This window comes from Alligator mississippiensis, chromosome 4, assembly GCF_030867095.1.
Source record: "Alligator mississippiensis isolate rAllMis1 chromosome 4, rAllMis1, whole genome shotgun sequence".
NCBI lineage: Eukaryota > Metazoa > Chordata > Crocodylia > Alligatoridae > Alligator > Alligator mississippiensis.
Window position 1 is genome coordinate 99,629,547 of NC_081827.1, and position 26,288 is coordinate 99,655,834.

General features: G+C 47.7%; 1 protein-coding gene across 5 annotated transcripts; it reads left to right on the forward strand.

Annotated features, from left to right (window-relative positions):
• Positions 1-26,288, forward strand: CSNK1E (casein kinase 1 epsilon). Of its 5 annotated transcripts, none has more exons than XM_059726405.1 (11): positions 2-196; positions 4,553-4,640; positions 10,985-11,095; positions 11,316-11,464; positions 12,199-12,427; positions 21,507-21,677; positions 22,603-22,751; positions 23,193-23,385; positions 23,493-23,635; positions 24,041-24,106; positions 24,847-26,288. In XM_059726405.1, the coding sequence occupies exons 2-10, from the start codon at positions 4,565-4,567 to the stop codon at positions 24,071-24,073; spliced, it is 1,254 nt and encodes a 417-aa protein (XP_059582388.1). In that variant the 5' UTR covers positions 2-196; positions 4,553-4,564; the 3' UTR covers positions 24,074-24,106; positions 24,847-26,288. The 5 variants fall into 5 exon arrangements, with proteins under 5 accessions (XP_059582385.1, XP_059582388.1, XP_059582386.1 ...); XM_059726404.1 differs by having other exon boundaries at positions 3-196; positions 24,704-26,288; XM_059726406.1 differs by having other exon boundaries at positions 3-196; positions 23,496-23,635; positions 24,704-26,288.

Consider the following 26,288-nt stretch of genomic DNA (forward strand, 5'->3'; position numbering starts at 1 on the left):
CGCACAGAGGCGCTGACGGGCGGGCGGAGTGGGCAGAGCCGAGCGGAGTGGAGCTGAGCGGAGCGGTGCAGCGCGGGGAGCCGGGCACGGCCGCCCGCCGCCCCTTCCCAATCCTCCGTCATCCGCCGCGGCCCGGCCGCGCCCGCGCCCCGCAGCCCGCGGAGCAGCCTCCGCGCACGGCGCCCGTCCCGGCCGGGTCAGTATTGCGGGGCGCCGCGCGCGGCTTCGGGGGGAAACCCGGGGGGAAAGGCGGCCCCCCCGGCCCTTTGTGTTTGCTGCCAGCGGAGAAGGAGGGAGGCGGCCGGGCCGGGCCGGGTGATAGGCGCAGGAGGCAGCTGGGGAAGGCAGGGAGGGAGCCCGAGCGGGTGGGCTGTGCAGGGACCGGGGGGTCCCCCCGGCCTGGCCCCCCGCCTTCTGCACCGAGTCATTGTGATCCTGCCGGTGGGGGTCCTCTCTCCCTGCCTCAGGTCGGAGGGGCTGTCCCCCTGCAGCTGGAGGGGGCTCTGCTGGCTGTTTTGCTCTGTTCCCCCCCTCTTTGCTGCTGGGTTTTTAATGGGGTTTTCTTAAGCGGGGATCGCGATTCTCACAAGCCACCAGCTGGGTCTGGTTGGGCCGGGGGGGGCTGCTGTTCCCCCTGCTCCCCGGAGCACCCTGCCCCAATTTTTATAAGGCTTTTTAGCAACTGAGATCCCCTCTCCCTGTCCCCATCCCCCATCTCTCCCACTATTGTTCGGGGGGGGGTTTGGGGGTGGGGGGGTGGGAGAGATCTTGTAAGACAGAGAAGCAGCCCCTGTGGTGTCAATTCATTATAGATTATAGGTAAGTATTATTATAGATTACTATAACTATTTAGATTATTATATATTATACAGCATTGATGACTAGAAAGTATTATGCCTGGCAAGCTAGGGTGTGTGTTGAGATTGGGAGCTGGGGGTGCCAGCTGGTTGAGAATCAGCTGGGGAAAATCAGTATTTCCTTTTGTGTACCGAAAAGGTTCATGATCCCAAATGGGCATTTTTTTTCTGGCTTCTGGAAGGAGTCTCGCTGGGAATAGGAAGAAAATAAGAAGTTCTGGGCCATTTTATGGGGTGCTGCTGCCTTTTGTGATGCCCCGCCCCCCCCCCCAAAAAAAGAGGGGGGAGAAAAATAATCCCAGGGTGGACTGTGACTTTGTTTTGCAGCTGTGGGGGGGTGGGGAGTAGCAAGGGCTTTTTAGCTGTCTTGTTTATTCTTTTTTTTCCCCCTTTTAACATTTTTGTAGGGTTTTTTGTTTGTTTGACTGTCCCGGTGTGTTGTGTGCGTTTGTCGTATTGGTGTGTGTTGCTTCTTTCTTCCTTTTGGAACTGTGGGAGGGGGCTCAGGGGCCAGCAGGGCCTCTGTTTGTTTGGCATTCAAAGCTAAATACACCTCCTCCCTCCCCATTTTTAATTCTGTCCTCTTGTTTCCTTACCCTGCTTTCTTTTAAGAAAAAGCCAGGTGTAAGTCCTTAATAATCCACAGACAAGGCAGCCTTGGTTACACACATACTTTCCCCTTCTTGCCAGGGCTCCCTTCTGTCCAGCAGCCTCCATTATGTAGCTGGCCAACTCTTACTCAATATTTGTTCTTTGGGCTTGTGGAGTCTCTGGGTTCCTCACAATTCTTTTTGGGGGGGTCCATTTATTTATTTATTTATTTTTAAAAGATTGCATACTCCTTGCTAGTTTCTGGGCTGTCACACATGTGAGGAGGTTGATTGTGTGTCTCTGCATCTGTCTGTCATGGGTTTTTTAATGTGAGGCTCAATGTGCGTGTGTACATGTGTATTTATATAATATAAAGTAGGATTGGTGCATAGCTCTGTGTGCACACAATACTGATGGCAGCGTAGTATTTCTAAGCTTGTGTGGTGTGCTGTAGGTGTGTGTGTATGTGTAATGGGGATATTAATATACATATATAATCCAACAGACTGCATACTTGAAGTGGGGGTGTGAATCCTTTATGGAAAACCAAAGGATGTAACAAACTAAATGGTTGTCCTGTGAGCCCTGTGAGTGTTGGAGAGCACAGGCCTGACAGCAGGGTAGGTGGGGTAAGGGTCTCCTTGTTGCTGTTTTCTTAAAGACGCACCTGAAGGTTGGGATGAAAATGGAAACTGCTAGGGGTGGGGAGGGCAGGAGAGGGCTGGTAAATCTTTTAAGCCCTGGAGCAGGTCTTGGGGTAAGCATAAGTTTTGGCCCTTGCAGTGAGTTCATTCTTCTGCTGTCTCAGTGCTCCCCTGTACTGTGCCCCTTCTAGGGCTCTGCCTCCCAAGCTGTACTAGTGGGAGTCGCAGTAGGAAGCATGATCATGATCTATTATTTTGTGTACCACTTGCCAAGCCCCCTGAGCGTGTCTCCTTGGATTTCCCTTTGTAGCCTCTTTCCTTGCTGCAGAGCTGTGTCGGGTACCCCTGATCTTCGCTCAGTCTGTCCCAGGAGGTAAAAGAACCAGAACTGGGCATGGAATAGTTCCAGGGTAGGGGACAGATTCGTTTCAGTATAGAGGCCACAGAGCTCAGCCCTGGTGGGAATTTTACCTGCTCTTGGGATTCAAGCCTGAAAATGGCAGCGCAGTTTCTGGCATAACAATGTGGGGCACTACTCTCTAAGTTTTGGGGTCCAAATGCGGGAACTTTGCTAGGCCTTGGTGATCAGTATTAGACATGGCACCAGGGCAGTGTGCTAACCCTTAGGATGCCAGGCCTGGCCAACATCTGCCTTCGCAGGCCCTGGCCCCAGGCTGTCACTGATGCTACAGGTTGCTAAGGTCTAGGTATTGGAAGGGCGATCAAGCCAGAAGTATGTTACATAGGGTGACAGACCCCACTGCTTGATTCTCTGATAAAATTGTCTCGCACTCCTTGTGGTTTTGTTCCCAGGGCTCTCTGCTTATGCACCTTATTCCACAAGTCATAAGGGCTTTATAGTCTCTAAATGGGGAGAAACTTGTGCACTTCGGTAAATATTGGACAAGGGGACTCCACCTCTTGGTGTTTGTGTACGTGTGTGTGTTTGTAGCTTCTGGTGATGGGAGCTCATCTTTCAGGGTTCATGATGTCCCCTGAATGCCTTGATGGGATTATTTTCCTGCCTGTCTTTCCAGCCCAACCGCTTTTCTGTCTGTAATCCCATCTCCTGGGGCAGGAGAAGCAGCTCTAGCTTCGGGCTGATAGTGTGCCCAGAACCCTATTGCTGGGATTATTTTTGTCTCCCAGCAACAGAGCCAGTCCCCTCTTCAAAGATACTTTTTCTCCACTGGGCCTCACTCAGCAGGGGAAAGTTCCTCTGGTCTTGTTTTGAAACTCTGAATCACTTTCCCCACCTTTCCCAGGTGCTTGTTCCCCATTGACTTGGAGTCTGCTTTCTGTATGCTAATCATGCAACTTTACACAAACTAGCAATACAGCAGGATCCTCTAAAAAGAGCTCTTTTCTCTCTTCCTCGGACTTGAGCAGGGAAACACTCCAGGTTGTGACCATCCAGGGTAAAATTGCTGGGGAACCTTTAGGTCACCATTTGGCAGAGGCCTGCTCAAGGAGATGGGTCCTGCAGCACACCCTAAGGTGGTAAGGCTGGGGCTGGGTCTCTGGTGGGAGCAAGTTCTGGAGTCGTGGGCCTTCCACCAAGAAGGAAACGCAAGAAGAATGACTCGGCTGAGGGTAACGTCCTTTAGGGGGGCTCTGCGTGCATTTTTAGGGGGTTGCACATACTTAGTACTCATGTACTTAGACCACATAAAAGAATGGAGGAGGGCTGAGCTGTGAAGGAAACCCACCCTGGTGTACTTTAATGCAGGCCAAGGGATCTACCAGGGTAATGGAAGCCATGATCTCCAGTGTGGAAACGTGCAGGAACATGAAAAGATATTGACTTTCTGGTTTTTGGAACATTTCCTTTCTTTCTGTGTCCTCTGTCCCCTGTGCAGAGGGGTGGGACTGCCGGCCCTGTGTGGAGCTCAGGCTCATGGAGCCGTTGGTTCCAGGGTGTAACTGCCGCAGCAGTGCCGGGCCCTTTGCTGACAGGGAATCCGGGCTAGGGCAGGGGACTCGCACCCCTTCCATCTTGGCGTCTGTTTTGAGACTAGAACCTTCCAGGGTTGCATTACGTTAGGCTTCCATGTATGAGGCTGGTCCTGGTGATTTAATATTGCTTCTTTCCACACTGCCCAAACCCTCTTTATATTCCTTTTTTTTTCCTGCCCAATTCTTTGAAGGCATGATGGAGCAGGGCGTCCAGCTTAGTTCTTCAATGTGGCAATACAGAACCCTAAACTGATAGGGATTCGGTTTTGCCTTTGTAGCATCCCCAGCCCCTGCTGGCCTTGACTGGCACAAGGCATGGACTCCGGGGTTTTTTGACGTGGCATTTCTGACATGATCGCCTAGGATGCCAAGCCTGACTCCTGCAAAGCTTCTGTCCTAAGGAAGGGGACTAACCATTACCCCAGGTCTCTCATGCGATCACATTTGAGGCACTTGCTTCCTGTTTCTGCTCTGACTCTGCATTTCCTTTGCTTCCTTTCTCAGTGCTGCTGAACGATGGAACTCCGAGTGGGGAACAAGTACCGGCTGGGCCGGAAGATTGGGAGTGGTTCCTTTGGAGACATTTACCTGGGTAAGTGACGCTCTGTTTGTACTTTGAGCTGTAGAGATATATCTTTTAAACTCTGTGGTGCTGCTTGTCTTAATGGGTAATGATTTGTGGAGGGAATATAGGGTAGGGAGGGAGGGTGAACCCCAAAGGTTACATTACTGGCTAACTTCCCTAGCCCTTCTCGCTACTGAAAGCCCTTCCCCAAGGGGCTGGGATTCGGTGAAGACCAGCTCGGTCCAGGCTGGCGAGTGGAAGGAACTGGCTTGCCAAACTGATAAGGAACTGGACTGCTCTGGACATGTTTGTCAGACCCATTGCAAATCCTGTTTCTCTTCCTGTCCCTCAAGCTCTTCAGTGTGGTGTGTTGCCTTCCTCAAAGGAAACACGGTCAGTGTGAGAGACTGTTAACAGTAGGGAAAGGTGGCTTGGCTTAGCTAGGTCAGGGGGTCTGTTACACCACCCTTCCCCAGGATGGAGAGGCAGACCCAGTGAAATCTCCCATGGAGGTTTTCTGGTCCCATGCCGAGAAGGAAGATGTGTATAATTTTTGCCTTCTGACTGACTTCAGACTAACACAGCTAACTACCTCTCTATAACTTGGATTACCAGCTGGGGTGACCTGAGCTCAGAGTAGTTGCAGGGGTTATGGGGAGGAGCATAACCCTCTCATTGGGATTCCTGTTGTGTTGTCCCTTGGAGAAGCAGGGGGAGAATGCTTCTAGTACATACTAGTCACAGCTTGTCCATCTCTTTCCAAGGAGGGGATGAAGCCCCTTAGAACATGTGCTTTATCTGCTGCCATTTTTAGTGGCCCAAAATATGGGACTTTGCTCAAGTGATTATTCGGTGTTCTGTGAGCCACTTTGACAGGAAATAATTTCCTAATGGTAGTGCACTTTATTTTTTATCCAGTTGTCACCAGTACTCCTAGCTACAGCTCCTCAGCCCACCCTGAGTGGTCACCCTCCCTCCTTAGTGTTTGCACCCCTTAGAATCTAAGACTTAGATGCTTATCTCGTGTTTCCCCCTCATTGTCATTTAACCAAGTAATGACATGTATTTGTCTCTTTCTTCATAAACCAGGCTGCTTAGCCTCTCATTGTTTTTGTTATTGTTCTATGAATTTCCTCCATTTTGTCAACCTGCTGAGTTGTCCAGAAACCAATGCAGTCTTCTAGGTGTGGTTGTGCCAGTGTGGGGTAGGAAAGGGCTGTCCTTGTGAGTGATCTGTAATGTGATGCCACTGCATAGATTGCCTTGGAGCTTCTCCTGCCTCCACCACCCCCAGCTTGCATTGCAAAGTCATCTGTAACTTCCTGGCAACTGTCGCTACAAGGTTTTGCTCAGCCCTGTTGCTCCCCAGTTTCTCCCATTTAATATCTTATCTTGGAAACCTAATCTAAACGGGACTTGCTTTATTTCCCACCCATATTTCTAATCATCAAATCTCTATTTTTATTTCTCTGTCCTCATGGGTGTTTGCAGCTCCTCTTGATTTAATATCCTTCATGAATGTTGCTAATGGGCTATCTGCGTTCTTTGCCCAGATCACTGATAAAGATGATAAATAGAAGCGGACTGAGGTTTTCTATTCCATAACACCCCCCACCCAATACCGCCTACGCTTGTTGCCACGTATCATTTGTCTTATGGTCCTTTAGCTGGCTGTCAACTTGGATGTCAATGCTCGTAGAAAAGTGAAGTAAAAAAACAATGGGTAATAACTTTAGCACTAATGTAGCAATTTTTGCCTTCAAATTGCTTCATGTGATTTAAGCATTGCAGCACCCAATGAGGTTGGTAAGTGGTGTTATCCTCCTGATCTGGATCTGGAATATGCATGTGGGAAGACGCGCAATTCCAGAAAGGTAACGGTCCTAATTACTTACCTCTTGACAACTTACCTGGTCCCTTACACCTGTGCAAAGGGGATAAAATGTTCTGATTGGGCTGGTCTGTGCATGCTTTGTCAAGTTTTATGTAACAAGGCAAATTGAGGCCTACAAGGCTCCAAGCCTTGGTAGGCAAAAAGGGCGTGTTTTAAAATACTTGGCTCAAGTGAGAAATTTGAATGCGATGGAAAAACTCACTGAGCTGTAGGCCAGCGTCTTTGAACCTGTGTTAGCTGGTCTTGTTGGACTCTGTATGGTCTTTTCAGTCTGGGGAGCTGGCACACTGCGTGGTGGAGTGTGTGGAGGAAGCTGACACTCCCATTACCCATCCTTTCAGTGAAGAGTGACTTGTTTGCTAGAACCTGTCAGAACCCGCCTCAGTCGCCTATTAGTTCCCTCTCTGAGCATTCAGGCCACAGGGAGAAATGAGATGAAAACCCCATTTGAGCAGCTGGGCCTTCTTGAGGCAGTGTGTTCTCTAACCCATGTGCAATGCTCCTTGCAGATCATTCTTGGGAGTTGAAATGTTGAAATTTTGCTCTGAGCTTAGCCCGTACACATGCACATCAAACCGATTTCAAATGGTGGTGACTTCACCCCTCTCTTTCGGGCCATCTGCAGTGCTTTTGGAAGGAACTCTAGAGACCCACCCTGCTTTGGCCAGAGAGGGCAAGTGGGGAACCAGACAATGTAGTTGGCCTTTGCTGTTTTCCATGGTTCTGTTAGTGGCTCAGTAAACAGCAGTTCAGGGTGTGGAAACTTGGACAAATAACAGTTGGGGAGGAGCTTCTTCTTTTTACTCTTTTTTTTGGCTGGATCAGTCAGCAGTGCAGTGCCTTGCCAGAGCCGAAATGGGGATCTGAGGGTTAGAATAGCAAGAGTTATTGCAAGTCAGAAGCCAGATGCATTAGCACAGCTGTTTGTGGTGGTGGAGAGGCTGGATTGCTTCAGAGAGGAATCATAGAAAGGAGAGTGAGCTGGGGATTGTCTGGCAAGTAAAGCATGCTGGGACACTGGTGGTGTCTGTTTGGACAGTTCCTGGTTGCATGCTCCTCCCTCACTGGGGAGGGGAGCTCCTTCCCTTTGTTTCCTCAGCTGTTAACTCTCTCTCACCCTATCTGACTTTTCCCATCTGTTCAGCTGCTATCCTTTCTTCCCTCACTAAGCTGGCAAGGAGAAAGTGGTAGAGGGGGAGGGTGTGGGGAGAAGGAAGAACATGGCTGTTGTCCTTCCGATTATTGTGCTAGACAGGCAGAACTGCTACCTCTTCAAAGGGATGGATCCCTTGTGGAAAGTGTCTCCTGTTTGGCAGGTGACAACCCTCTGTCCCTGGAGCCCCATTTAAAGAGCTCGTGACAAACGGATTCTGTATTCACATGGCCCCCACAATGGAGAGCGGCTGGGGGTGGGTGTTAGAGGATTGTGGATAACGCCTAAGTCTCAGGTGGCTGAGACAGTCTTGCAGCACTTGTGTCTGAAACGGTCTTCTCATGCCCTGAACTCCAGGAGCAGCTTCTGGGGAAGGAGGTGGATTGTTAGGTGTCTTGTTTCCAGCTTCTACCAGTCTGGGTTGTGAAAGAGAATTGGAGTTAAAAGCCATGATGAAAAGGCCAGAACCTCCTGAATGCTTGACCTGTGTCCTGTTGCTGCCTGCATGGCTCTGAGCAAGTCGCATAACCTGTCCGGGTGCGTTTCTGTGGCTTGAGTTTAGTATGTACTTGCAGCCATAGGGTGACAGCGAGGATTTGTTAACCGAGCGAGCTTTTAAGAAACGTACGGGGCTTTCACCAAATGCTTTGTGTTTAGTCACACTGATAAATACTGGATTAATCCCTGTGGTATAGCTCCCTAAAGCTTTGTCTACTAGTCTATTTCTAAAACATCCCAAGAGCTGGGGTTGCTTCTACTTCCCAGGGGAAACTGACACCCCTGTATTGGACTTTGCAGGAGATGGGACCCAAAGGCTAGGATTGTTTGTCACATCTGGGATTTACATCCTACGGTTACAGGCTTTTATTTAAAAAAAAAAAAAAAAAAAAAAAATTCCTATGTTACGTGCTGACAGTGATAATCTCCCACATACAAACAGGCTTGGAATGGCTGCAGTGTCCTCCTTTTTCAAATCTGCCATCAGCCTGAAATAATGATCTGGAGATGTGAACTGACCTATTCCTTTTCTCTTTTTTCTCCCTATCCCTTTTCCCCCCAACCTCTTTGGGGTTGTTACTCAAAAGCCAAATGATGACATTTCTGAGACATTTGTGCATATTGTTCATTGTGTGAGTGGATGGACTGGGATGGGAACAACACCCACAGAGGGAAAGGAACTGTGAATTGCTGCAAGGAGCTGAGGGGAGTGTCAGAAAGGCGGGGAGAAGGGAGGAGAGGGAAGGAAGTTATATATGGGTCCTAAATACCTACAGTTCTTAACAGGCAAGTATCTTTCCCACTGAGAAATGCAGAATGAGAATAAGGGACCGAACAAATAATTAACTAAAAGCTTAGTTACTATTCAGGGGCCATGCCGTAACTTTCATCTATATGCAAACCGAGTGCGTGTGTGAGATATATATTATAGTCCTAAATATATCTCTGACCCACAGGCTGTAATATAAAGATGGAATTTATCTCTCTCTCCAAATATGACCCTTGGCTAAATGGCTCCTGCTCTCAACATGGTTCTGTCCCTCAGTACTGAGTAAAAATATTTCATAATATTCTTCCTGTTACTCCTCCTCCTGCCTTGGAGCAGTCTGAATAATTATTTTTCCCTCATTGCTGTTTATAGCCTTCAAATACTTGCAGATTGCTGCCATGTCTTATTCTTCTTCCCCGCACTTCTTCATGGGCCCTTCTGCATTCTGGCTTTTTGGATCTTTCTGCTTACATCAGTGTCTGTCCAGGTCCCCGATCATTTTTTGTTCCTCACCCAAAAATTCTTACCAGCCTGCCTGTTGCAGACTTGCCACTGTAGACTCTAGGTGACATCTTTCTGTGAACAGGGTGTCTTGTTGTTTTCAGGAAGTATCCACAGGGAATGGACTTTGGGTCCATCTCCTTTTTTGGAGACAGCATGGGAGAGTAAACCGGAGTGTTGCTTTTTGCCTTTTTGGTTCTAACAAGGGGTGAGGAGGGGCTAAGGATAGAGGGTGGGGGGGTGGGTATGAATGGGACACAAATATTTTCTTTCTGCATCCCTCGCCAAGGAGGCCAAGCTGGTGTGCTGAGTTTTTACAGTGGTGGTTCTCAGCCTTTTTAGGTTCAGGGTACCCCTCTGTACCATGTTTTGAATTTGGCACCCCAGTGGAGAACCATTGTTGTGCTGCTTTGGCTTCACCTCGGTGGCACTCTACTGGGTGATGCTGCCGCTGCTACTGCAGCCATGTGGGATGACCGTATGCACCATGTGCACAGCTGGATTAGGAAGCGACTGTGGCAGGAATGCACATCCTGCCTGCACTAGGGTTATTTGAGCCTAAAGTGGCATGATCACGCCCTCCCGCCTCCAACCGTTTCTGGTCTGACCCCCCTCCTCCACTCCTAGAAACAGGTGTGTGGGACAGTTCTCCTTGGCTGCTGCTGCTAACGTGGCAATAATGCCCATGTCACAGCTTCCCGGTTGGGAACCGTTGTTCTTTTTGCAAGAAGTGACTTGACCTACCAAGACTGGCTGGATGATCAGCATTTTCTTCTGTGACTCACCCCAGTTCACTGTTTTGTCCCTGTCTTTTCCAGTCCCTTGGCTTCTAGTGGGCTGTATAAACGTTCTTTCCTCACCAGCCTGACTTTGATTTAATGTGCATGTTCCAGGATTACTTCTGTTGGATATTCCAAGGCACAGGCAAATCCCTTGTGTTACCTGTCTTCAGTGTTTTTGTGCAACCTTTAGTACTTTGTATTCCACTGTATGCATGGGTTTGAGTTAGAGAAGGGTATTATATGCCAAGACCTATACACAACTTTAAGAGCCTCTGTTTTTGTTTCAGTGTTTCATCCGGTGTATTTCTTCATAGTTTTAATTTGGGGTATGACAAACACTTCCATATTGACAAAAGGTAACCACACTGGAGAAGTAGGAAGGAGAAAGTGGAGATTTTTGTCTCCTAGAGGAGGGGCCAATTTGGGATTGTGGGATAAGAATTGCTGCACTCAACTATGCCATTATTGACTGCTTTTGTCAATATAGCTAAAATTCTCATTGTAAAATTTTAAGCTTGCTTTATTGAGATAATGGACAGTTTTCCCCCCTTAGAGATTGCATTGGCTGGCCTTTGCAAGCCTTTCTTTGCAAATACAAGAACTAAAAAAAAGGTGGGGGGGAGGGCAGACATGTGGGCTGGATTGTGTGTTTACACGAAAGCTAAAATTATGAAGCTCAGTTCTGTTGCATTCCAGGGTACTGGCTTTTATGATAAGGTGTTTAATGCAATTCAAAGCATGTGTAACTTTTATTTTGCCCTTGTTTCTCTGCAGGTGCTAATATTGCCACGGGTGAAGAGGTGGCCATTAAGTTAGAATGTGTCAAAACGAAGCACCCTCAGCTCCACATTGAGAGCAAGTTCTACAAGATGATGCAGGGAGGAGGTGAGATGTAGAAAGGAGCCTAGGGAGGTTGCTGTCTCCAGTGGGGGTAAAGGCAGAAATTGTTTCCACGGGTCTTAAGAGGAGAAAAGGGAAGTGCTGCCGAGGTATCTTAGTGTTGGATGTGTCCTCCTCACCAGGAGATGCTGCTGATGGGTGGGGAGTCACTGTAATTATCTTCTGTCTGCCTCTGGTTCATGGTGATCTGCCTTTCTTTCTCCAGTGGGTATTCCCTCCATTAAGTGGTGTGGGGCAGAGGGAGACTATAATGTGATGGTGATGGAGCTTCTGGGGCCCAGCCTGGAGGATCTCTTCAACTTCTGTTCTCGCAAGTTCAGTCTCAAGACCGTGTTGTTGCTGGCTGACCAGATGGTGAGTTTCCTTTTTAAAGGCATTTGTGCATATCTTGCCCTTGCTTCCCCACCCTCTCCAGTTAGTAGCTGTTGAAGCTCTTGTATTTTGGGCTTTCCCATCTGCTTGACATGAGCTGAAATGGCTTCTAGGGACTTTCCTCCTAAAGAGGCAGGTGGGGGGCTGTTAAACCATTTATAAAAACCTAGGGCTTATTGGAGGGGGATTACATCAGTTGCCCATATAATCCAGTATCCAGTCTCCCACAGTGGCTAGCACGATGCTTCAAAGCCGGTGTAAGAACACAGAGGTGGGGAATCTGTCTTCCTCCTCTCTTCCTTCTCTGCCTCTCCTCAAAAAAAAAAAAAAAAAAAAAAAAAAAAAAAAAAAAAAAAAAAAAAGTGCCCCATATCCTGGTCTCTTACTACTAGGTTGGCTGACCTTTAGGACATAATATTCCTTACAAACTAGCTTCCCCTTGTCTCCTCCTTAGGAGGATTTGAAGTTTTGTTTGGTTCATGTTCTGTTGCCACCTCTCAGTCCCAGTGGGTTGAGGAGAAGTTTCCTTGGCTATGACTTGTGACCTTTGCTTCAGAGTGATAGGAAGCTAGTAGTTTGAATGTACCTCCCCTGCCTGTTTTGGGTAGGCTTGCCAGGTTACTTGCTTTTCATAAGGCTGTTGAAGATGAGGATTGTAATTGAAACAACCTTAATGAGCTCCCTTTTCCACTTCTTCTGTCTTCTCCCCCTTCCAGATCAGCCGTATTGAGTACATTCATTCCAAGAACTTCATCCACCGGGATGTGAAGCCAGACAACTTCCTCATGGGGCTTGGGAAGAAGGGCAACCTAGTGTACATCATTGATTTTGGCTTGGCCAAGAAATACCGAGATGCCCGGACCCACCAGCACATCCCCTACCGGGAAAACAAGAACCTGACTGGCACAGCTCGCTATGCCTCCATCAACACCCACTTGGGAATTGGTGAGCCTGTTGTCCCATGCACAAATTTTTTTGTGGGGGGGAGTGGGGAATGACTTGTCATGTTGAGGGGAGTGCCCAGGCAGTGTAGATCAGTGTAAGGGAAGAGACAGCAACTGCTACAGTGAAGCCTGCATAATGGCTTCTGTTCTGATCTCCATGCTGCAGTTGCTCCATGGTGCTTGAAAAGCAGCATGACCCAATACATAAGGTGCTGAACTGGGACTTGGAGGGCCTGGGATTGTGTTCCTCGTTCTGACCCTGAGTTGCTGGGTAACTTTGGGCTAGTCACTTCTATACTGTCTGCCTCCATTCCTCCCAATCCTAGTCTGTCTTTTGTTCATACTGCATGCTATGGGGTGTTTATGCACATGCTTGGGGGGTGGGAGGGTGCTTTAATTAAAACACCCGGTGTATCACATGTATCAGGGTCCTCATGTTGAGAAGTGGCAGCAGGAGCGCTTTAACTAAAGCTTTGTCGAAGGAGCTTTAGGTAAAACACCCCATCGCCATTTTTTCAGTGCGGAGATGTTGATGCACATGACACTGGAGTCTGCTGGGGCATGGTAATTACCACGCTACAGCAGACTTGATTAATCAAGTCCACTCTGATGTGCTGTAATTACGTGCAGCCTCACTGCACTTGTATAGGCATCATATATTTTTGTATGGTAAGGGTGTTTAAACTCATCCAGCCCTGTAGGCTGGATGAGTGGTGTAGGACTGGTCTCTGCCAAGGGTGGGGGCATTCAGACTTTGGGATGTTGAAGAATTGCATTTGCAAGGACTTAAACAACAACAACAAAAAACCCCATACCAAGCAACCACCCTCTTAGGCAGAGACCTGAAGAGCAGGCTGTAGGTATGGAGCTCTGCCAGTCAGGTCAGCATTTAGTGCCTGGTGACATGCCCAGCTCCTACCACTTCAAGGCTGGGGAAAGGTGCTACCTGGATGCAGCTGGAAATCAGGGGTTTGTTTGACAGTTTGTCTTGGCCTCTGGCTAGTAAATATCTAATGTTCCACTCTCCTTCCAAACCTCACTGAGCTGGATATGGGGCTGGTCTCTTTGCTCAGGCATCTGACTACTGTGAGGAGCAGGGAGATGAGGTCTCTCCTTTTTTGTGCAGCCTCTCACATTGGGCCCGTTTCTCCCATGCCTCATTTCCTTTCTTTTGCTTGCAACTTGGTGTATCAGCTGCAGAGCGAGTTTCGTAGCCGCCCACAGCGCGTTGAACAGCAGCAATAAAAGTGTTCAGCTTCTTAACTTCATCTTGTGGCTGGCGGGCCAGCAGGAACACACATACGCTCTGCAGACTCAGGAAGATGGCATGCACAGTGCTGTGCTCTGTTTGCAATCAGATGCCTTTCTTCAGAATCATAAAGGGGAGAGTGCATTATAGCAATCTGTTTCTGCAGGACTTTACATCCCTGTGAGTCTCCAGGAAAAGCTTTTCAGATACTATAGAGGCAGAACTTGCTCTGCAAAGATATGGATTGCCCTCACTTGTTGGGGGTGCTGCATAATGGGGTGTAGGTAGCTCTACTGTTCTCGGCTATATCTGAAAAATATGGCAAGCCTCAGGGCCTGATTTTTTAACTCTTTTTAGTGGGCCCTAGGCAAACAAGCTCGTGGGCCCCAAATTGGCCAAGATCCCCTTCCCCACCCCAGTGCTGCTGACTGCAGGCAGTGTGGCTTGGAGCTGCTGCTAGGAAATAGCCCCACTGCTGTGGTGCTGGCAGAGGGGAAGGGAAGGGAGGCAGATGGGGCCATTCATGCTGCCACACGGAGGGCAGGACCAGGGCCCCCTGCAGCTCGGGGCCATAGGCATGTGCCTAGTTTGTCTATGCATTAATTTGGCCCTGGCCAGCCATGTAGGTCCTTGCCAGCCATATTTTGGTCCAGCTTTATATATAACCTGACTGTGCAATCCTTATTAAATATGGCATGCTACCAGGACTGGAACCTTGAGTGTGCATAAAATAGTCCCAACTACTGTCTGTCAACAACTGTTTTCTTTTTGTGGCTGCCATGTCTGAACTGAACTACGGAGAGGCTAAGCATTCAAAATAGGTGTTTGAGTTGCCTGCCATTGTCCTAACTCTTTAGTCCTTTGCTTCTGGAGTCAGGCACATGATCAAGATGTAGATGTTGTTTGCTTTTCAAAGGGTAAGTGGCATGTTCATAAATCTGGGAACGACTCTTACATGGCTTTCTTCCCCCTCCATTTTGTGCGAACATTGGTCCATGCAGCAGCTCTTAGGAGTACTGTCTCCATTTGGCCATTCGTTTCTCTGCATCACGGCAGGGTGAAATGATTAACTTGCTGAGGGAGTCAGTATCAAAGCCACAGTTGGAGCACTAGGGCTTCTGGCTTGAGGCACCTGAGACTTCCCCCCCTTGACAGATTTCTGTGGGGCAACGGTTCCCTCTGGGAACTTTAAATGTGAACAGTTGACTTTTCAGTTACATTAATGCATAGAGCTTAGTAACTTTGAGGGCAGAGGAGCCAGGTGTCAGTGCATTTGTGGGTCGGGAATAGCAAGCAACTTAATGCCTTTTTGTATGTGCAGGCTTGGGACTGGACATTCCAGTGTCTGGAGGAAATGCATTCTTCTCCTGGCGACTGGAGAAACAGTGGGTGGGAAGAGCAGGGAGGGTTTCCACAGCTGGAGACTTGTTACTGGGAGAGTCGTTTGACTATGCAGCCCTTGGTTCATGCATTCCAGTCAGTTTTCACGTGCTCTGGGGATGAGAATCCTTTGCATCTTTCTGAGCTTGTCAAATCCAAAATAGATATCCAGGGGTGCCTAGGAGACAGACTAGTAGATTCTGTCTGGAGGAGGGAGATGGGGGAACTATTTTTCCCTCCCCATCTCTAAATGCCTTTTATAGATGGCACCAGCCTGGGCCAAACAGGTCTTGTAGCATTTCTGCAGGTCCAGCCTCCATTCATGTGCTGTTAAAGGTACTAATCATTCTGCAATGTGCTATCCTGGAGTGAACAAAATCTGACCCAATGTCAAATGGGAAAGAAGTGACTTGACAAGGACTTTCCAAGGGCTGGAGAGGGTCTGGGCTGATTCCAGGAAAGGGAGCCAATCTCTAGGGACTCGCACATGGAAACATTGTTGTTTTGGAATGGGCAGGTGGGAGTCACTGTTCTGGGAAGCGGGGAGGACATCTGGCTGCAGCGAATCGGGCTGGGTGGTGAATCTCATCTGGTGTAAATCCTATATCACTTTTTTGTCCAGACATGTGCTCCCCACACAACCTCCTGCCCATTCCTGACTCAGCTTTCATCTGGTAGCTAGCTAGGGGGAAGGGCAGGGACAGGGCTGGCCCAGCCATGTGTCTGAGGTGGGAGGAAAGCAGTCTTAAGCAGGGTGTGGGAGAGGGTTATTGGGCAGAGAGGAAGGGAAGAGGATCAGCAGCTTGCTGCAGTTGTGGAGCTGCTCAAGCTGAAACTGATGATGAATTGTGGTGCCTGTGATTGACTAAGCACAGGTCTGAGTTGTAATCCCACCTGCAAAACTGACTCGCTCCATCACCTCAAGTCAGTCTCTTCTTTCTGTTTTTCTCTTACAAGCAGGAAAAAGTGGAGACCTTTCTGTGCCTCTCTGGGTGTTGTGAGGACAAACTGCTTTTCATCTGCAAAGTGTTTTCTACTCATCTGGGTATAAGAAGCAGCATTCTTGAGTGGAGGGTGATGGTGGGCTTTGAGGTTGAAGTTGCCTAGTGTTAGCAAAGCACAAAGAGACAAATAATAATGTTAATTGTGCTTTTTAATATATGGTCCTAGGCCAAAACTGTTTATACAGAGCTAAGTTTGAGAGTGTGTGTCTTTAACGGTAGAATATTTCATAGGGATGGTGTTGGGATAATTGCAATCAAGCATAATTAAAAACTCAGACATGTTAAGGTGAAGCAATGCACACTTGGGGTATACACACAGATGTAGCTCTGTTGTCAGGCACCATAGACTTTTTTCAGAGTTAAAACCCTCACTAAAATGCTGCACGTGGGCCACACTTTAAAAGTGCGATGACCTTTGGTTGGGGGGGGGTATTGACTTTGTCTTAGAATCATAGCCACAGAAAATGAGGGTTGGCAGGGACCTCAGGAGGTCATCTAGTCCAACCCCCTGCCCAAAGCAGGACCATCTCCAACTGGATCATCCCAGCCAAGGCTTTGTCTAGCTGGGTATTGAAAACCTCCAAGGATGGGGAGGGTCCACCGCCTCTGGATAACCTGTTCAAGTGTTTTACTACCCTCCTAGTGAGAAAATTCTTCCTAATATCTAACCTAAACTTCCCTTGCTGCAACTTGAGATGGTTGCTTCTTGTTCTGTCATCTGCCACCACTGAAAATAGCTAGCTCCATCCTCTTTGGAGCCCCCGTTCAGGTAGTTGAAGACTGCTATTAAATCCCCTCTGTTTTTTCTCTTCTCTAGACTAAATAAGCCCCTTCAGCCTTTTCTCACACATCACGTCCCCCAGCCCCCTCACCACTTTTGTTGTTCTCTGCTTGACTCTCCAATTTGTCCACATTCTTTCTGTAGTTGGGGGATGGGGGGCGCAAAACTGAACACAGTACTCCAGATATGGCCTCACCAGTGCTGAAGAGAAGTGAATAATCACTTCCTGTATCTGCTGGCAACACTCCTACCAGTGCAGTCCAGTCTGCTGTTAGCTTTCTTTGGAACAAGGGCACACTGTTGGCTCATATTCAGCTTATTGTCCACTGTAACCCCCAGGTCCTTTTCTGCAGAGCTGCTGCCCAGCCAGTCAGCCCCCAGCCTGTAGTGGTGCATGGGATTGTTCTATCCTAAGTTCAGGACTTTGCACCTGTCCTTATTGAACCTCATGATATTTCTTTTGGTCCAATCCTTCAATTTGTTGAGTTCTCTCTGAATCCTAGCCTTACCCTTCAGCATATCTACTACTCCCCCCAGCTTGGTGTCACATGCAGACTTGCTGATGGTGCACTCTTATGCCATTTTCCAGGTCGTTGATGAAGATACTGAACAAAACTGGCCCTAGGACTGACCCCTGGGGCACTCTGTTTGATACCAGCTGCCAACTAGACATTGCACCATTGATTACTACCCTCTGAGACCGATGATCCAGCTAGTTTTCTATCCACCTTGCAGTCCATCCATCCAGCCTGTACTTCCCTAGGTTGCCTGCGAGAGTGTTGTGGGAGACTGTACTGCATCCACTAATCTCCCTGCATCCACAGAGCCAGTTGTCTCATCATAAAAGGCAATCAGGTTGGCAAGGCATGACTTGCCCTTGGTGAATCTCTGCTGACTATTCCTAATCACCTTCTCATCCAGGTGCTTAGAAATGGATTTCTTGAGGATCTGCTCCATGATTTTTCAGGAACCGAAGTGAGGCTGACTTCTATAGTTCCCTGGATCATCCTTTTTCCCTTTCTTAAATGTGGGCACTATGTTTGCCAAGCATCCAGGACCTCTCCTGATCTCCATGAGTTTTCAAAGATGATGGCCAGTGACTCTGCAGTCATATCAGCCAACTCCCTCAGCACCCTCAGGTGCAGCCCATCCGGCCCCACGGACTTGTATATGTCCAGCTTTTCTAAATAGTTCTTAACTTGTTCTTTCACTCACTGCGCTTCATAACTGAGAACTTTAGTGACACCGTGCATAAGAACACAATTTTATGTTTGTGGGGCTGTATTGGATTCCCCTCCCCAGTCATGGTCTAGCTTTAAGATGGAGTTAAAGTGTGCATGAGACATTGAAGGGTTGCATGCTTTTTTCCATCTGCAGGCTGAACTTATTTCGCATGCCAGGTTGTCTTATTTTTCCAGCCATTCATGCTGTCGGCACTTTGATCTGTACGGGCAGAGACGAGATGGGGGTGTATTAATAGCTTCCTTTGATTTGGTTACTAGGGAGGTTTGAGCTGCTCAGCCTCCTTACTAGAGATGAGGCTTACTAGTCAGTTGTGCCCTGTTTCACCCTTCTGCTTGCCGAAGCCCAGATTATTCTCCAAACTTTTTGAAATGATAGCTGTTGTTGTGTTCCAAAATTTATTGTATTGCATCCAAGCAGAAGTAAGGCTAGCCACGTCTCTTTAATTCAGCCTCGTGTGTGTTTTGGATTCCAGCATAGTCTTTTATTATGCAGTTGGCTATTTCCAAAGAGGCCCTGCCTCATTCAGTGAATGGGTATCTGTTCAGTATACAATAAAAGCCGTGTTATCCGGCACTTAGTTAACTGGCATCTCTATTAACCGGCATGCCGGTCGACATGGCAAAAGCGAAGCTGGAAGTCCCACTTCCAGGTTCGCCGAGTCCCACTTTGGGCCATGGCCCAGGGCAAAGCAGTCTGCACGGGACCTCCCCTCCCTTGTTTAATTCTCTTCATTTTGTGTGTATGCTTTGGCCTCAGTGAACCCATATATGCAAGCCTTGCACTGAATGCACAGTTACTGGTTTTCTTAAGGGCATATTTACTGTTTTCTTCAAGTGCTCCAAAAATATAAGCAACCTTGTGATGTTGGAAGGTACAATCCCCATTTTAAAGTGGGGAAAGTGAGACACAGGAAAAAAGTAAAGCCAAAACTGTCAAAAATATTAATCTGGGCACCCCAAATTAGTGCTCATCCAGACCCTGATATTTTCCAGTGTTTCCAAGGCATTTTTTAGCATGCCTTGTGCAAAAGCATGGCTATTTGGCCATAGTTTCAGTTCCAAATGCTTAGGACTTCTGTATATCAGACAGAAGTGTTTTAACTTGCCTATCTCAAAAATAAGGAGCATGCAGTAAGGGATGAGCTTGGAAAAGCTTGCTTTAAATGATTTTCCCAGTATCATGTAGGCACTGTGTGGCCCAGGCAGGGAAAGAGCCCAATACTGTCCTAGCTCAGCATTCAGATATCTTAATCGGTGACTGTCCTTTTTTTCTTTCTGAAATCTCCTGCCTCATTCATTACACGCCTAACTGCTTCAGCCAATGAAGGAAGGTGCATGCATGTACGCATACTTCCCTATCCAACCTGGCTTCATCCCTGAAGTAGCCATTTCCTGTGTGCTGAATGAAAAAAGTGGGGTCCTGTGGAAAAAGCGGACTGTGTTCATTTAGCTAAGGGCTGTCTTATTGCACATACTCCAGTTATTAAATTGAATTAAGATAACACAAGAAACTAATTATGGAATTTTCTAACATTTGCGTGTCTGATTTTTGCAGCCTAGCAAGCTTGTTCTTCTAACCTAGAGGTTTGTTTGTGTGTCTGTTTCTTTAAATACTTTCTAAATTTAAAACAAGCTAAAAAAAACAAAATGCCAGACACCAGATTGGCTACCACTTGGTTCATCAGTAGAGTTTTGGGCCGCTGCTTTGCTACATATGGTCCTTGGTTGAACTAACAAAGTAAACAATTGTGGCAGAAATAGTAGGCTATCATCCTTTGGACTGACTAGTCTCTGAAAGGGGGGGGGGGTGAAATACATTTTCAGTGGGTTTTGCCACTCGCTACATTAGTCTGCCAGCAACAGAATCTGAAGATTTGCTCTGTAGAGGAGTATGCCGTATCATTTGTAAGTCTTTTGGCTTCAGTATCTGACTCCATGTTTCCCTTCTCCCCTCTTTTCTGCAGCACCCCTCCTTGTTTCTCATTTTTTCTGTGTTCTGATCTGTAGCTTTCTCCTCTTCCTTGCTTTCTGGGTGCCAGCAGAGGGAGCATTGAGAGCATAGGAGAAAATTCTACCCCTATACTTGGTTCTAGTGCCTAGTGGCTCACCTGTCCCTTGCTGCCAAGAGCTGCTGATCCCCTGTATCCCAAGTGTGGACTGGATCTTCACAGAATTTTTCTGCCAAACTTTACCAGCCCTCTTCAGACCGTGCACAAACTGTAGCTATATTTGGAGGCTTATAACTTGGGCAGATTTCCACAGGGTTGCAGAAGACCAGGGCGACTTTATCCTTGGTCCCTGCTTCCCCAAAACAAATTTCAAGCCCCAGCTCCAAAGCATGGAAGGGCATGAGTTTTGCAACATAACATTGTGAAGAAGCACTCTTTCCTGCTTATGCAGGGGGTCAGACTCGATGATCTATTGAGGTCCCTTCCGAACCTAACATCTATGAATCTTCTGTACTGAGTGGGAGGTGAAATGGGCAAAACAAAATATGTCTCCCTAACCTCATCTCTGAAATGGCTGGACCATTTTTAGCTGAAAGTTTCCAAACAAACGCATAGAAAACCCCCTTTGAGCCTGAGGCAGACACCCAGTGTGAAACGTGTTTAAGTTTAGCTTGCCTGCGTGTGTGTGAAGCAAAGAAAACCAATATTATAGTGGGTAAATATTGGGCAGCCTCTACCAGAGTTGGAGTTGGTGGTGACGTCTTCCACATCCGAATGGTGGGGAAAATCTTTTTCAAACCCTACCTTAACACTGATTCATAAACTCCTTTTGAGCTTTCGATCATTTCAGCCCAAAAGGCAGGTAAGTATCTGAAAAATCTTAAATTATTTAGAAGTCATAGCATTTAAGGCCAGAAGGGACTGTGTAGGTCACTTATTCTGGCCTGTGAGACACAGACGTTCCAATTAATTTCATGGCCTGTTCTTGATGTAACAGTACCATCCTTTCCTTCCATAACCGCTCCAACCATGATTAATCTACTTAGTTTTGAATGGGATTCTGAGCTGGGTGTGTGGAGGGGGTGTTGTTGTGATATCTTGTTTGTGGCACTGACTGGGAATGATGGAGTGGGGAGTCTGTAGCATCAGGGCAGCACTATGGACAGGGGTGGGTGCCTGCGCATAAATGAGTCTGTCTTCTTATGGGAATTGCTGACCTAATTACTCGCTTCCGAAGTGGAACTGGCTAAATCAAAAAAAGCGGTCTTTATTCCACAATAAGAATATTCATATGGGGGTTTGCATTGGACTCATTATTCTGGCATATCTATTTTGATAAATTTATCAGAGCGGAGGAGGCTTTTTAGAAGCAAAAGCATTTGTTTCTTGTTCCTTGTGTAAGCCTGACACCTTGTAACTGCTGCCAAAACAACTCTGGTCACGCCTCCTCATGTGTGACTCTCTCTCCTTCAGAACAAAGCCGCCGTGATGACCTGGAGAGCTTGGGCTATGTGCTCATGTATTTCAACCTAGGCTCGCTGCCCTGGCAGGGCCTCAAGGCTGCCACCAAGCGCCAAAAATACGAGCGTATCAGTGAGAAGAAGATGTCCACACCCATTGAGGTGCTCTGCAAAGGATACCCTTGTAAGTGCTGTAAGCTGTGGGTGGATAGCTGGGCAATCAGGCACTGAGGCAGTGTGATCTGCTGGAGCCCTGCTGAATCTGGCTTCTGATAGCTGTGGGGGGCATGGCATATGTTGATGCATGTCCTGTTGGAGAGCAACGGCAGTAAACTGCTTCATTCATCACTCCAAGGGGAATGCAGATCATGTTGAATTATCCAAAAGTGATCAGTTAATTAAGAGTTGATTGTTTTGGGTGGGGAAGGAGCAGGGAATTGGTACAATGGTGAATTAACCAGTGTTTATTGTAGTTGCACTAATGATGCCAATGAAGAGAGAGTGGGGGTGAGGGAACATGAGCACCACACGTTGTGGTGTAGAAATGAGACTCCCCCTGGAAATCTCTTAGGCACTAATTTTGGGTGATTAGTACATTAGGGGTGACCCAGTTTAGAGACAACTATCATGGAAGAAGGTTTGGACCTTGTGTTGCCATACATGGTGTTGAAGAGGCTGTGGCATCTAGTGGTAGGGTACAGTCGATGCTGCTCTGGACTACTTTGGCCCTGTTCTCCCCCCACAGGCCCTTCCTCCCACATCTCTGTTCTGCCTATTTTGTAGTGACAAAGTCTCTCCTTTCCCTTTATTCCTTGATATATCCTGGGGACTGTATGTGACCTACCCCTTGTTTGAAAAGCAGCCAAAGAGGTGAGGTGAGCAGGCATTTTCCCTCAAATGAATTGGGTGGATTCCTCCATACCCAAAGCAGAGGCTCTCCAAGGAGAGAAGGTAGCTTAATGCTGCCCTTCTGATCTAGCTCTTTTTTTGGTGGGGAGATGTCCTGGCCTTCCTGGCTTCCCCTGGAGATTCATTTCAGGGGTAAGTTATGGTGCCTCACTGAGGCAGAGTGGTGTTTAATGACCAACTGTTGCTCTGCCTCTTCCCAGCTGAGTTCTCGACGTACCTCAATTTCTGCCGCTCGCTGCGGTTCGACGACAAGCCTGACTACTCATACCTGCGACAGCTTTTCCGCAACCTCTTCCACCGCCAGGGCTTCTCCTATGATTATGTCTTTGACTGGAACATGCTCAAATTTGTGAGTGAGATGCCGTTATGTGGGGCATGCTACTTCAAGGTGGGCTGGGTTGGAGAGTTTGACTGTGAGAGGTCTGACTGTTCATGAGCAAGAACATGGGCAGTGTAAGTAGGTGTAGAGCAAGCTGACGGTGTTAATTGGTGATTGTTGCTACTGTCTTGTATCCTTTGGGGCAAGGGGGGTGTCTGCCTGTCTAACGCATTGTTTAGATTCCAGTAGCTTCTGCAACATTGCATGCTTTCCTCTCTCCTATTTCTTCACACATGGAAATTGAAGCCTGGTGAGAGAGAAGGTTGTGCAGGACTCCTTTTTTTAGGACCATACCTTAAACCTTACCTAGGGAAGGTGCAATTTCTAGGCAGGGGGTGGATGGAGAGGGCTGCCTTGCACTCTTCTTGGCTGATGGCAGAGGGTGCCATGGACTGGGGGTGTCTGTTTCAGGGAGCGGCCCGGAATCCTGAGGACATGGATCGGGAGCGGCGAGAGCATGAGCGAGAGGAGCGGATGGGGCAGCTCCGGGGCTCTGCCACACGGGCACTGCCACCAGGGCCCCCAGCTGGAGCCACTGCCAATCGTCTTCGCAATGTCGCTGAGCCCATGGCTTCCACACCCACTTCCCGAATCCAACAGTCTGGTGAGTATGGAGAGAGGGAAGATGGGGGAGGGCCAAAGTGCACATGAGCCTGAAAATCAGAAGCATTGAACACCTGTCTCTTGTATCTCTTTTCTCTGTCCCTTAAGTAGGAAACACGTCCCCCAGGGCAATCTCGCGAGTGGACAGGGAACGGAAGGTCAGCATGAGGTTACACAGGGGAGCCCCTGCCAACGTCTCCTCCTCTGACCTCACAGGTCGGCAAGAGGTGTCACGGATTTCAGCATCACAGGTGAGTCCCTGCCCAGAGTCTTGTCTAGAACGGCATCGGTCAGGCTGCACCCAGAGGACCGTGGGAGCTGGTGGCTGTTGAATTGGCTCCAGTAAGGGGATGTCCTATTCCTGCAAGAAGGTGCCTGTTGTAAAGCCTTCTTCCCCACTGTGTAGTTATTGACTTTCCAGGGGCTGATGCTGGATGAGCTTTTCTTACCCTGGCTTTCAGGATACTGCCAGACCAAGCCGTCTTCTTGCTTTCTCCCTGACTAATGGTTAGAATGGCATGGGGCAGCATGTTCTTGGGAATTCAGGCTACCGTGACTGTCCGTTAGAGGCATCAAGGTTGGGGAATGTACAGAGCACTCAAGTGGGAGACCCAGCCTTCTTCCTCCCCTGCCCACTCTCCCTTATTCTGTTCTAGACAAGTGTGCCATTTGATCATCTTGGGAAGTGAAGAAGGGATGTCACCGGACCAGTGTTTGCTTAGGTGAGTGCCCTCCCTGGTGCCCCTGGTCTCGCCAAGGAGAAAAGGTCTGGTGCCAACTATCAGCTTCAAGCCTGGGTGCTGCTGTAGTGGGTCAGTGTGTTTCCCTTCCCTTGCGTATCCCAGTGAAATGTCTTTTTTTTTTTTTTTTTTTTCCTTTGGTCATGTTGAGGGACAAGCAAGATGCACATCCTTCATTGACAATCCCTGTGGGAGGGGGAAGGGCACATGGCACCATGTCTGGAGAAACAGATCAATGTGGCTGTCTGCAGCTGTGTCATGTTAATGGGAGTGGAGGTGTTGACATTCATTCCATTGCTGTCTAGTGGAGGAAGGCTGTAGAAACCACTCTCTTATTCCTAGAGTGGGCATCCATTTTATTGTTTCCTAATTAGTGTGGTCCTAATAGCGTGATGGTGCTTAGGGGAGGTTCGGGTGTTTGACCTGTGTTGCCCCTCTCTTGGAGAGAGATGATTCTGTGGGGCGGTGTTGGAACTAGAGGAAGGGAGTAATTTGGATTAACAAGCTTAAATTGTCATTGGAACTGGTGAGGAGATCTGCCTTTCCTCTAACTCTTCCCTTTCAATCCTTCTCTTGCAGTGTCTTCACTGTATTTTTCTTTTAAACAAAAAAAAACAACAAAAAACAACAAACCCAAAACAGCAACAACAAAAAACCCTTAAAATAAAAAGACAAAAAACAACAACAAAAACAGATTTTTTTTTTTTTTTGCCAACATCAAGGAGACAAGCTGCCCCCATAGCGGTGTGAAACCATTCTGAGATTGCCGCCTATGTTCCCTGACATCAGCGCCTCCAAGAACCCAACAGCGCGGGAGTCTTACAGAAACACCTCTCCTGCCTTCGTGCAGCTCCCCTCCCCTCTCCCCCCTCCCCTCCCCTCCGCCCCACCATCTTCTCGGCTCACTCCCCTCTTTCCCCCATCCTTGTTTTAGTCTGTCTGTCTTCTTTTTCCTCCCTTAAATAACTTTCCTACCCTTATTTTGGTTTATTTTGGACATTAATGGTTTTAGTATAACTTTTTAATTTTAATTCTCTCTGTTGCACATGTGTGCTCTGTCTTTTTTTTTCTCTCTCTCGTGCGCGCTCTCTCTCTCTCTCTCTCTCTCTCTTTTTTTTCCTTTTTCTTTTTCCCCCCGAGAACAAGGGGTGGATTTGTTTTTCAGGAGTCTCCTGAGACTTGAATCCCAGCCTTGACTGGTGGGAGAAGTCTTGACTTTTTTTTCCCCCCCTCAAGCATTAAAAGAAATGGGTTGCAAGCTGTAAGGGGAGCCTTGGGTGAGGCCTCCCATGCTTTGAGGCTTCCTTTCCCTGGATGCCACCTCAGCACCATTGCGGGCAGTAAGAAGTGCCAGGCAGGCGCAAATGATACGAACAGCCACAGCGTGTCAAGGATTTCTTTCTGGAGGGGGACCCAGTTGCGTGGATGAGGCAAAGTCAAGCTTGAAGGACAGGGAGATTGTAACCCACTTCCTATTCCGGTGGTGGGATCTTTGTCTGGCCATGTGTGGTGTTTTCTTGTTTTGTTTTGTTCAGGGTTTTTATTTTATTATTATAATTATTTTTAAATTCCCCTTATTTTACCGAGGAGAGTGGTGGGCTTCAAGGAGGAGAGGGGCATGCAGAAACAGGGGTCTGGTCTTGCTGGGGGAGGATGACCTATCCTTGGTCTCTTTCTGCCCACACCCTAAATAAGATCCAGTATCTGGCAGCCCTCTTCCCTCCCCCACCACTTGAGTTTTTAAATACATTTTAGGAATACTCAAGACACCAACCTTCTTGGGTTTTAAAAGGCAATGATCACCACTGCGACCTATGGCCTCTTCCTGGCGCACTGACACTGTAGCATGAAGCCAGTGGGTGGTTGGACGGGCAGGGCTTGTGTTATTTTTGTTTTGTTTTTATCCTTTCTATTTAACAACTTTTTTTGTTTATTTTCCCCTTATTTTTTTCCTAATTTATTTACCCCTCTTACTGTCTCTCTTTTTTTAATTAAAGAGCAAAACTTTTTATTACTTTGTAATTTAAAAAAATGGAAAAAAAAAACCTGAAGAACTTTGGGAGGGGGGGGAATTTTGTACTTTTTTCCTGTGTAAATATTGGACTTTTTTGAGCTTTATTGTGGTTGTTAATTTGAAGTAATAAAGTAGAAAATGATAAAGTGA

Bases quoted from the DNA above. Each gene is read 5' to 3' on its own strand.
- CSNK1E (XM_059726402.1), top strand. From the start codon at position 4,565: ATGGAACTCCGAGTGGGGAACAAGTACCGGCTGGGCCGGAAGATTGGG. The intron at 12,428-21,506 runs GTGAGCCTGTTG...TCTCTCCTTCAG, and splicing joins CAACACCCACTTGGGAATTG to AACAAAGCCGCCGTGATGAC. The intron at 23,386-23,492 runs GTGAGTATGGAG...CTGTCCCTTAAG, and splicing joins TTCCCGAATCCAACAGTCTG to TAGGAAACACGTCCCCCAGG.